Source organism: Toxotes jaculatrix, chromosome 17 (genome assembly GCF_017976425.1).
Source record: "Toxotes jaculatrix isolate fToxJac2 chromosome 17, fToxJac2.pri, whole genome shotgun sequence".
NCBI classification, from domain to species: domain Eukaryota; kingdom Metazoa; phylum Chordata; class Actinopteri; family Toxotidae; genus Toxotes; species Toxotes jaculatrix.
The window spans coordinates 20,636,438-20,649,038 of NC_054410.1; the positions used below are offsets into that span (position 1 = coordinate 20,636,438).

Here is a 12,601-nt window from a genome sequence, read left to right on the forward strand (position 1 = left end):
ATCCACACTATCTACTAATTTATGGTCTGTATTGGTGATTTAATCCACAACAACCATGGCAGACACACAGTGTATTCAGATTACTGAGAACATCTCCAACCAAATAGAACCACAAAGCAGATTTATCACTGCGCTGAGGAGAAAGGAGAAGTGCATCAACTTTTCTGCTCTAGAAAGTTCAACTCCCCCCAATAAAACCTTGGACTGTCTACCAGCATTCTTGTTAGCCAACGACCTTACAAAGTAAATACTCTCAGACTGGGTCACGCAGACGTAACATGCTTCACTCACTATGCAAAACTGTTAAGACACCAGAGTGATGAGAATCTCAAGATCAGGGTTTTTTTTTTTTGGTTTAGAGGAAAAAGGAAAAACACTTTTACCATTTGCTCTTTTTCTGTTAAATTCTATTTGATACGACCTGATATGAAATCCATCCCAAGCATACAGATGTAATTTAGACGCGGTGTTTATCCGTTAGCTTAGCATTCTTCTTGTCTATCTCCATTTATGCACAACAGGCAGAGCACCACAAAGCTATACCTTTCCGAGTTTTCGATGTCTTGTGTTTCTGTGAAGATGAGAGCCAATTTAAAAAAATAAATAAATAAAAAATTCAACCGATTTCATAGCCAGTGAAATGTTTATGGGTCATTCGCTCTGTAAAAGCCCTCACATATGGATCCAATCAGAGCGAGTCCAACTTTTTCATATGCTGGCTTCCTTTTATATAGGCTGAGAGCGAGCACAAGAATCCACTCAAAGAGCTTTTCCATCACTGACATGCTTTGTGAGGAACATCCTTCAGCTGTGGTGATACTGTTGTTTCTGGCACCACGTTTCAGTGAGCGAGAAACTTCATTAAGTTCTGAATGTCGATGATAAGATGTCCAAATAGTGAGTAAAGGGGTGAGTTAATCTTTATTTACAAAGCCAGGGTTACAAAGTGCTTCACAAGGCTCAAATAAAAACATCCAGTGACAAAAGCATATGGTTACATGATTCAATCAAGGACAGTGCAGTTATTAAAAAGCATCAGCAAACTGCCTTTGAGGAAAGGAAGGTCTTGAACTGGAGTATCGTTAATCACAATTTTAAACTAATCAACAGGTTCTGAACTCTGGCTGGATTTGACCAAACCGTAATACCTCACAATCAGAAAGTTTAAGCAAGAGCGCTTAGCATCAACATGTTTGATGTATTTGGAGCACTGAGAAAATGAACTGTCAGAAGCGTTTTAGATGGAGGGAGGGAGGGGTGAGGGTCTTGCCAGGGAAAGAGCAGGGATCACTGCTCGGTGAAGAGTTTGGAAAACAAGTCCCTCCAAGCAACGGGCCCAGGGTGCAGAGTGAACTGCCTGGACATGCTGAAGCAGGGACTGTCCTGTCCTGCCTGCCTGCCTCCAGCTCTGAGGGACCCAGGCAAGGAGGAGGAGGAGGAGGAGGAGGAGGGGGGGAGCGGGAGAGCAGGGCTACACACTCCTTTAGGCAGCACTTAAAGTTTGGTGTTAGGTGGTGGGTGTTAGTCATCAGAGTTATCAAGAATATTTTCTGAGACAGAAGCTTGACTTTTTTTTTTTTTAAAGTGAAAAGGAAAGTTCAACACGAATAAAGGTTGACTGAAAAAAACCTTGTTAGTTTTACCAGGAAAAAGCATGAGACCAGTTTGCTTAGTTTGCCGTCATTTCAAAGAGTGGCAGAACACCACAGTGACACCAAACAGGTCCATTTCCAACAAGAGCTCAGAGCTGAGAAACACAAAACTTCCCCAGCTGAATCTGTCACATCAAGCTACCGGCAGAATAACTGTAAAAAATCAATGGGATCAGTATCTTCAACTACAAATTTAGTGAAAAACCACTAGCAGCTCACTAATGAACACTTGGATCAGTGTCTCTGCCTGGCTAAGGCCCTGGACTGTACTGGGCTCTAACTGGCAGGCCACCAACCCAGTGATTCCACACAGGAAACCTGTTTTCAGTTTTGAGTGATCTAAACTTTTTTTTTTTTTTTTTTCTCCTGCAGTTTCCCACTCACCTTTGTAGCAACAGATATTATCATGATGGCACTCGCTGCTGACTGATGTGGGGGAATGTGAGTTTGTTACCTGAACCATTTGTCCTGGTTGGTGTCTATGTTATTTTGGCTATGTTATGGTGTCACGTCCATGGCTGAGCTGACTAAATAAGTCGAGTCATGCAGAGCGTTGTTAGCGGCAGTGGGGTGTGTTTAGAGCATCAGCTGTCCATGGAGGCGGGCCAGAGTGGCCTGGAAGCACTGAAGGCGATGACATCAGCACCGACGTATCCGACCAGCGCTCGGAGGTTTGCCGTGACTGAGTGTTTTGTCTGCAGGTCTGTAGATAAAAAAAAACCTTTGCGCTTGTGCCAAATTCGGACCCTGCCCATCCATCACAACCCAGAGACAGTGGTTTGTTTCACAATCACATCTACACGGATCACTCTTCATCCCCTACTCAGAGCAATAAGGCTGTTTTTATGATGCTAATTCATAAGATCTATCCTAATAACAATGCTCTTTTGGCAAGCATGAAAGCAATTAATGTCACTGCAGCAGTTACACAGGAAGTGATGACTACACTTTGTCAGGGGAGCGAGACGGTTGATAAAGCTGCTTCGAGATGTTTACTGTAAAGGAACATGAGAAAAAACAGGGGAGGAGAATGAGTCAGTCCACAAGAGAAAAAAATACAGGAAGAAGCATGGTAGACATTTAGTAAACAAGGCTTTTAGTAGACAAACAGTTCATTTACTTGTTACAAAAAATGAGCACTAATTGCTGAACGTTTTATGATATTTATTGTGGAACTTATTAAATGAGTCTATTCTCTCCCATGACTGTGTTTTGATGGCACTTCGCCAGAGGGGACCATAAAAGAGCCAGGCTTTGCCAGAACAGCTTCCTCGGCTCAGTAATGAAAGAGCCACGCTCATTTGATTTCTTTTTAAAAACAAAGAAATCTGTCATGTCTCCACACAGGGTCTTAGGCCTGTAACCGAACACGCCGGGCTCGTCAGAACCGAGCCAACAGACAAAGAAGAAGATGTTTTTAAATTCAAAGTAGACCAGAGATTTTTCCCCTACCGAGGGTTTTGTGCTATACTTTTCAAGAGACCGGATCCATGATTTTTACCATTAAGTTCATTTGTTTGCACTGCAGCTTTCTGGCATGACCTAAACTCAAGCCTTACATTTCTCAAAAGATAATTAGGATGACCTATTTAGAGCAGACGGTGCTGACAATCTGCTGCGGTGTTTTGGGCACACACTGTGTCTGAGATGAAACTACAGGTTCAGTGAGTGCACTGAGGTGATTTAGGGACAGAGTAACTCTGGCCCCCCCGCACAGGAGAATTTACAATGCTTATTGGTCAACATGTTACCATAAACATTGGAAATGCCCGGCAGACTGACACATTTACTAGACTGCGAACACTTATAGTTTTACAGTTCTGGATTCTCTGATCAGCTGAAGACCACAAGGCTTCACCTGCCTAAAGCATCCATGTGTTAGTCCTGTATTTACTGCCCCGAAGTTCACATTTCAATGGTGCTTTCTTAAGGGGGATTTTTTTTTTTTTCTCAACCCCCCTCATTAAAAGGCAACCCTCTCAATGCCATCAGATCTATGAGCGATTCAACGACGTAAAACTGCCAAGTTCAAACAAACGTGTGCTCCCTCAGCCAGGCTACACATCCTGTGAGATTCGCACACAAGGACACGATTACATGTCAGTCACAACCGTGGACTATTGTGTGCTCTAACTGGTTGGATCCCCATCCAAGTCTCAGTGATTCCACATTTGAAATTATTCACTAAGCAAATGATTTATGTCATAAGAGCTCCATCCCTGTGTCCACTGGCTTCACTTACATTTTTTTTGACATGATAAAGCTGTTAATAGTCAGTGCTGTGTACAGCTTTGAACAGGGTTCTCCCTACAAACAGCACCTTCTCTGAATGAATGAAAAAATAAAAAACAAACAATGTTGAGGGTTCCCCATCGCTCTGGAGAGAAAGGCTTTAATAATAAACAGCACAGCGGGAAAATGAAACCTTGTGCGCTCCATTTGGGGTTCCCTGCGCCCACGGCAGGGGTAGAAACACTGACATAGATCCCTCTCAGTGAGCTGGAGCTGCCTACAGACATCCGACCAAAGAGAAACTTTGCTAAGTAGCTAAACTACTGTTACACTGTTGCAGATTATCACCTTTGTTATCCTCCCTGCTAACCACTGATACATTTTTTATCATTTTTATTATTTTATTTTAGTTTTCAGTCAAATAATAGAATATAATAATATAAGCTGAGTTCCTGCTCAGAAACTACTGTGTGAAAGTGAGTGACATGCGAGCTGGAGTGCACTTGTTACCAACAACACTTAGCTGGCAACCCCACTGATTTACTTATCTGCAACCGTGGCATTTACCACAAGTTAAGTGTGACTGTCCCTGTGTATTCACGAGGCAAAGAAAAATCATACGATGCAAATGGACACAACAGCTACAAGGAAAATTTCAGAAGAGGTATCTGTAAATTCATGCCTGAGCTGGGACGACGGGTGAACCTGGCTGCTGCCCAGTTCAACCAGCACCTGAACGCCATGTGTGGACTACTCTCTCCTCTCAATCTCTCCCTCCCCAGTCAGGGAAGTCGTTTTGGCTTTGTGACACATGCCCAAGTGGGGCTTGCCAAAGACTCTCGGGCGTGTGTGAGTCATTCTTAGTTAAACAAGAACATGGCTGGATCCTCGCTTGGTTGGAGGAACAGCGAACCAGAATCTCCAAACATGGCTGCGACGGTTCTCTGCAAAACACATCCCGTGTAAAAAATGACAAGGATTTGTTTCCTGTCAAGGCGAACGCTGGTGGACAGCGAGAGCCTATCAAAACCTCACAGAGCCTGTGGGATTCGGACTGCTAAATACAGGCATAAAAGTAGGACCCACTGTCTTTTAGATGGGGAGCAGAGAAAAGTCTGACCAAAGAAAACCTTGAAGGGTAGTGATCGTACAGCGCTTAGGGAACAATCACCGGAACTGTTGACCTCTGGCTTCATACGGTCCAGCAAAAAACTCCATTAACTGTCTTGTAGGATTTCCTGTCTCATCTAGGTTTGCTCAGAAACATCCTATCTGCAGCTGGAAACTTTAAGTAATTGGCCGCACACGTTAACGGTGATACAGGACTGCAGCAATATCTGTCCTCTGAGACGGTCCAGCACCAGTTACTGTGATCATGGCCCCCGTTTCTCTCGTCCTATCACCACAGCTGAGTGATCATCATCTGTTTGTCACTTACTTACTACAGCTGGGAGCAGTGCTCTCCACAGGACCGACACCACAGTCAACCCACAAAACGTTATGTCATTGTAACACAGTAACACTCACAGTGCTTAAAGTGTTTTTGTTTTTTTTCATATTAAATCTGTCCACAGTTCCAGTGTCAGATGGATACAGCAATCCATACTTTAGCTTACTGTCCTGGCTGCTGGTCATCTGTCACAGTTAGGATATATCACAGACTATAACACATCATTTTGAATGTACATGCACTAAACTGCTGACAAGGGAGGATTTCCATTTTTTTTTTTTTTTTTTTTACTTCTTGGACATTTCCACAATCTGGGCCAATGGAATTACATCAAGATAAAGCACATGTGTGCTATTTTTCCAAAACATAAACAAGTGATTTATGAACAAACAATACAACAACCAAAAAATTATACAATAAAAGAGCATTAGTATCCAAAACCACAGTGAGCTCACCATGATTAGAATCTAATTCTGAGGGAAACACTGGTCACAACATGTGCTTCACGTGTTTGTTGTGTTCATGCGTTGGGATCTGCCTGGGCCCTCCATGAAGAGCAGAATCCCATTAAACTGGCTGAGCACACATTTCTGCAGAGCAGTAAGCTTTGAAATTTTATTACAGCCTATTACTAAAATGAGCAAAATAAGTTCCAGGTTTAACGCAAGTTCAGCTCTTATTCAAGATACATTTTCAGGAACTAATTTAGAAGAAATGTGAAACAGTGTTCCCCCAAATTCAGCAGCTGTCCTGCGTCGGACGGGCACAGGAAGGGGCCAGCGGAGTTCCTTTCAACAACTATCTTGGGCCCAATCTCCCTGTGCAAATGAGCAAAGCTTTGGGGATTTCTGGCTTTGCATTCCATAGTGCTGCAGAGACTGAGTGCCTCACAAAGCCTGACTGCAGCAAATTCCACACAATGGAACTCCACTTTCTCTGCCTGACTCACTGTCACTCAGTCAGATCGAGCCGCTGTTTGGGGGCAGAGAGCAGGGTGAGGGGTAAGAGACATGAAGACATTCAGACAGAGGACGACGGCTGGCTGCTGTTATCCATGCAGCCACAGAAATGTGCCTTCCTATCAAAGCCTTCACCACGCACAACCACCATGCTGTGCAATCAAACCCACAGCCCGGTGACACCGCGACACCAACCCCCCCCCCCCACTGATATGACTCACCAGCCTTCCTGCACCCATAAACACCAGATTCCACTCACGATGTGGACACGCGTTCGATTCCACACTGCCATCCACCGAACGCGCGCGGGTGCTAAACAGAAAGCTGGCTCCACACCACAACAACTGCATCTTTCCAACTTTCTGCAAACGTCTGAAGTACGCAGTTTCAAAATGGCTGTTTACAGAAGCTCATTCATCACAGTACAGTAGAATAACAGCATAAGCTGAACTACAAGCAGAACGCTTGAATCTCAAAGTTGCAAAAGACTATAACAAGGCAGTTTGTGAACTAGAGCTTTAACAGATACACAACTGACTGACATGTTCCCAGCTCTGCAGGCACATACGCACATTATGTGTGTAGTATGGCTCCAGTGTCACAATGTTGAAACTAATAACTTTTGCACGTGTTACATCATATAAAACCAACCACAAAACAATTCAAAATAATAAGCAAACAGCCAAGATGTCCAAATGTGGAACAGAGGGTGGCTGACTTGTGAAATAAAAAACCTCCATTACTCTGATAAGCTGTGATACTGTATGTCATACAGTGACACTTGTAGTGATGAGTCTTCTTCTTGATACCAGTAAAACAAACAGCTAATGCTAATGTAAAAGTAATCATTTCTAAAACTCCAGCGAACCCCTGAGAAGATCTGCAGCAGTGTCATTACAGAGAGGAAACCTAATTTACTATCATCCCTCAGAGAGAAAGTCCTGAGAGAAAACAGCTGAAAAACAAATGCAGGCCAGAAAGCTCAAGAAAAAAAAAAAAAAAAAAAAGAAAAATCTGGGGAAAAGACGTCCGTGCTTCTCGGTCCAAGTGTCATGTAGAAAAGCTCTCTGCACAAAGCCCATGTGCGGCTGCACTTCTCAGCCAAGACTTTTTCTTCTCTACTGCAGTGGCCCAGGGGGAAACAGAAAGACATGTTTTGAGTTTCAAGAAGTTGAAGACAACAATGTTCATTGTTTGAAACTGCTCAAAAACAACTGGCAGTTTAGCAACTTCCTTATCTGTACAGTGTTTTCTAATTATAAACATGCACACAGATGCATACTTGTAACAGACCTCTGATGCCCTTAGAAATCCAGGAGACATAGCAACACCTCTCCATGTTCTGTACTTCCCCTAGGTGTCTTTAATGCTACTGTATTATAACTGGATCTCACCACTAAGGATATACACCACTAACTTAAGGCCTGAGCTGATAATGAAGAACATTCAGTGAAAGAGACTGAAATTATTCCAGCAAGAGCACAGCTGTAAAAACATACCAAGAAGGCATTATGTAACAAATCCATGAACAGGAGTGGATTTTTATGATTAACAAACACTGATGCTTGACTACGTTTGGTTACCCTGGAAAAACAGACGTGAACAAATGCTTTACCTTCCCATCGTGTTAAGCTACCTGCACTCTGAAGGCTCATATGGTGGATCATCTCACACACTTACTGTTGTTATCATTTTAAATTCCTAGAACGGCCTGCTGCCAGATGGAAGGAGGAATGCAGCTCCTATAAAGCACATAGCTGCAGGTCAAGTATCTATACAACAAGAAGAACTTCACCTACTATTATTTAATCCTGCAGAGCTTTCAGGATCTAGAGGAAAGCTGGGACCTTAAAGACCTTAGTTACTAAAATATCAATTAAAAGCTAATCAAAAATCTGAGAGAAACCCTCTTAAAATGCCACACAGTACACTGCACAATCCCCTGCATATGAAGTCCCCGCTGAAGTACATGTTTTAAATTCACTTTGACTACCATGTTATGAGGCTTAATTTGATCAGCCACAGCAGACAGACCACAAATTCCAAGAACACAACCCTTCCTCACATTTAGACACTTCCTTCCAACAGCGCCTAGGTGAGCTCAACTTTGGTGTAGAGGAGTTTTCCCGCTGCAGACAACCGGTGATGTAATGAACATTTTATACGGCGCAATGAGGGAAGGCCAGGTACGAACTGCGTTCATGTCCCGACATGACAGCCGAGCAAAGGGGGAGAAGCAACAAGTGGCTGAAGCTTCAAAGCTCGCCAGCATGAGTTCCTGGGAAACCACAGCGAGCTCGCCTGCTCTGATCAGCCCTCTGATCAGATTCAGACACATCCGACAAGACAACCTAAACAATCTTTTCATTCATGTGGCGAAGGGGGGGACTTTTTCTTCCCTTTCGGGGGCATCTGGGCAGGGCTGCACCATGGGCTCCCTTCAAGGCCATGGGCTGAACTCAGATGGTGGAGGACAAGGCTAATTCTGAGTGTGATGCTGTGGTGCAGGCTGGCGGAAGTACCCCTTTGTCCCCCTGCTTAAAGCCTGAATGAAGTTATTTATAGACCCATGCATTATGGACTGAAATGCACAACAAGATTGCGGCGGACAATTAAAGACAAAGGGTGCCACATATTTGAGAGATCGGAGCTTTGTGTTCTCTGACTGTGGCTCTGAGAGGCTGCAGCCAGCAGCATCATAAAGGACATTGTTTGGCTGAGTGACTGTAAGCAGGGAGCTCCTGACAACCAGGACACATTCACAAGTGCTTGTCAAGTAAGAAGCATTTCCTTCCTTTCATTTCAGAGGCCAAGTCAAACATGGGAGTTTAACCTGTGCAACAAAATCCATCCAAAGCACAAAGATGGCCAAAGAAGCAGCTTCAGAAACTGATCCACTTTAGGTCCACCATGTGGTGCAGAGATCCATAGTAAGAAACAAGCCTACTGGTCAAGACTGAGCTTGAACAAAGACCTTCCCTGGAAAGGAGGAACACATTCTCCCAAAACATGATAAAGGAGGAGAGGCTGTGGTTAAAAACAAATCTGACTGGACTATGTGTCTCACTTAAAGTGAAACTGAACGTCTTTCATTAGATGTCACTGTGAGACATGTCTCAGAGAAGGAGTTCTTAACACTGGCTGTGGTTTCCTCATCCCAGTCTCTCTCATCTCATGCAGGGTCCTCTGGTGAAGAGCCCACCACTTGCACATTGCTTGCGGCTGACTTCACCAGCTGTGTGACCCTAAAAAAACCCCTTTTCATTAACCTCTGCAGCCAACAGCTGAACTCACTTGGCAGGTGTCCTAACTTTCGCCAAAACTTCCCGAGACATTGAACTAACCTCTGCAGAGCCACGGGGACCGATGACTTCCACAAACCTCTGCTACAGATTTCAACTTAAACCGGCGACTTAATGTCCAGAAAAAAGTTTGTTTTTTCTTACCATGTTTCTTAACTTGATTAATTAAACGTAAATCTTTACTTTAAAGACTACACACACACACACACACACGCTTCCAGGGCTCACTGCATTCCCGTCCAGTGCGCCGTGAGGTTTTGGTTCCCGTTAAACGTGAGGCAGGGGGGGGGGGAGCTACTTACAGAATGGTGGTCTGAGGAGAAACTGCTGGTACGGTTTCCAGGTTTAGATGCATACATCTCACGGTGGTTCGGAAACATAGACAGCGACTCGGACAGCAGAGTCCAAACTGTGGTCCGCCGGCGAGCAATAACAAAGCCGCCGCGAGTAGACACGGAGAAAAGAGCTGGGCAGCCCGCAGCGCCATTGCTAGCAGTGAGCCGAGCCGAGCACAGACCGCCAGCTGCCCCTCTCACACACTAACAGCACGCTCACTCGACTGGGAGAGACAGAGAGACAGAGGGAGAAAGAAAGAGAGAGAGAGACAGACAGAGAGAGAGAGAAGTGGGGCAGTGTTACAGTCCTGTGCGAGGGCAAGTCCAACAGAAAGCTGAGTGGACCAACTTTCTGAGTATTGACTTTAATGCTGTTCCACGAGACGCCAATTAGAAACATATGTGTCCTCAGGTGTAGCTAAAGATATGCGGTTTGTACCTTTAAGTTATGAGGAATAGCAAATTTCAAATTTTGCTACAGCGCCCCCTCTCCCCTCCCCAGTCCCGTGATTTGGTATTAACGTTAGTAACCCGTCTGCAATTTGTCATGATCCTAAAATTGGTTATTGCTCTAATAAATTAGCGGTATTTGGAGCACGCTCTGGAACTCAGGTTAATGTTTTTGAAAACTGTCCATTTTGATGTATGAGAGGTGTAATTTAGGACATGGCTCCGTTCCGTTCAGGTGATGTGGAAAATACAGATCCTTCAGTAAAAGTAGCAAATAGCAAAGTTTAAAACATAACTTCATTACGAGGTGAAGTCATGCATTCAAAATCATGTGTAGGTGAAAACACGGAGGAATCAAAGTCTGCAGAAAGTATCAAAAGTAAAGCGACTTGTGCAGGCCTCTGTTAGTGTTACTGTATTTGATCAGTGCTTTAGCTGGTTAAAGTGGAGCAAATTCTAACTGCTTGACATACTTTTGGTCTCTTTAATATGTGTAAAGTCTGAACTTTGAAAGTCTACAGAAAGCTGTAGCTGTCACAGAGATGTAGTAAAGTAAACGAAATGCAACAAAGTAGGTGAAGTAGCATAAAATGTTCAGAGGAAGTAATCACCTCTGGGTTTCAACCTTAAAGGTTACGTTTTTCTTACAACCTTCACAGAATGTTTCAGGAATGTTAAGAAAACCTTCCTCAGTTACCATTGGGAAGCATTAACAGTGAGGATCCAATGAACGTTACCACACCCTTCATGCAGTGATGCAGTGTTTACAGAACATCAGTACATTCCCCAAATGTTTGCTGGGATAGATAGATAGATAGATAGATATACAGACAGACAGATAAAAGATCTGCTGCATTTTCCTGCACACATTAAAGAACATATGCTTTGCTCGAGGTGTAGAGCTCAAGGGTATTTTAATTTAATTAATCATTAATAAAATTATTAATGTCCCCTGCTCTTGTTCTGACAAGTTGACACATCTGCATTGAAAAAAGACCTTTAGGGAAGGTTTCTTTAAATTAGGTGAAATATGAACATACTGAACAAAGAATGTAAAGAAAGGTCATATTTTCAGTTATTTTGGAGGGCCCTTGGTGGCCCCTGTTGGTGGCTGCAGGGCCTGCCAATAATAATTTTTGTTTTGTCCCAAAAGAGCTGAAGTAGTGATGATGTGTTCTGAAAAATAAGAGATCCAGCTACCATTAGCAACAGTACAAGGTCATGTTTCATGCCTTAGAGCTATGTCTAATAAATATTTAGTTTAGTTTAATTTAAATTCACCTCCTATTCTGTCAGTGAACAATGTAAAGCTAAGGTAACTCTTGAGTTCTGACAGACAGGCCAATTAACATTTGATCAGTCACAGGTGTGCAGGATAAACATGTCTAACTGGTGCACCAATCAGAAATGAGAATAGGGCCCAAATCATGTATAAACTGGATTTTCAAATTTAAATGTACAAACCAGTACAAATAAGTTGACATTTTGAAGCAGCATGAAGTCGCTGTCAAACTTTACCTACAGAATTCTTCCTCTTCTCCTTCTTCCTCATCTTCTTCTGTTCTTAGTATCTTATTATACTACTGTGTTCTTATCATCAATTATTATTATTTTTATCACACCACAGTGTTGCTTTGTTAATAATTTGGGTTTGCTGACATCTGCTGGCACATGCTGAAATAGCAGTACATATGAAAAAATTCTCAACCTTACAGGCCTTGCACATGACTGTTCTGTAAATAATATTTGATCAGTTTAAAGGCATTAGTTTAAGGAGCAATGTGTAATGAATGGGGGGGGGGGGGGGGGGGGGGCAGCATATTACCAGAACACTGGGGTGTCCACCCATAGTGTAAGAAACGGTGGTAAGAAACAAGGAAATGCACTCTTTGGTCCCCCCTCCCTGCTCACCTGGACTGGCCATCAGGCACACTGGGGACAAATCTGGGCTCCTGCATCGGTGGACCAGTGAATCGTCAGAAAAACCCATAAACCTTTTTCCTGCCCTCTCTGTGTACGTGTCACTTGGGGTGCTACAGAGAGTGCTGCTGAATGACAGGCACTGGGCTCACTGGCCACTCACAGCCAAGGTTCAACCTTTACCCTCACGTTGAGCTTATTGTTAGACTGAAGATGACATTTCACACCCAGTTCACCCAGTCTGAGAGACAGGGAAGATGTGATGGAGGCAGGAATAGAGGATGAGCAACGATAGGTCAAG

At 43.5% G+C, this 12,601-nt stretch overlaps 1 protein-coding gene across 1 annotated transcript in view; it reads right to left on the reverse strand.

Annotated features, from left to right (window-relative positions):
- LOC121197339 (peroxidasin) overlaps positions 1 to 10,114 on the reverse strand; it is a 44,072-nt gene extending 33,958 nt beyond the window's left edge. The window contains 1 exon segment of the mRNA XM_041060904.1: positions 9,898 to 10,114. Within this exon segment, the coding sequence (XP_040916838.1) occupies positions 9,898 to 10,082 (185 nt within the window). The 5' untranslated portion in view covers positions 10,083 to 10,114.
- Between the last annotated feature and the right edge of the window lie 2,487 nt (positions 10,115 to 12,601).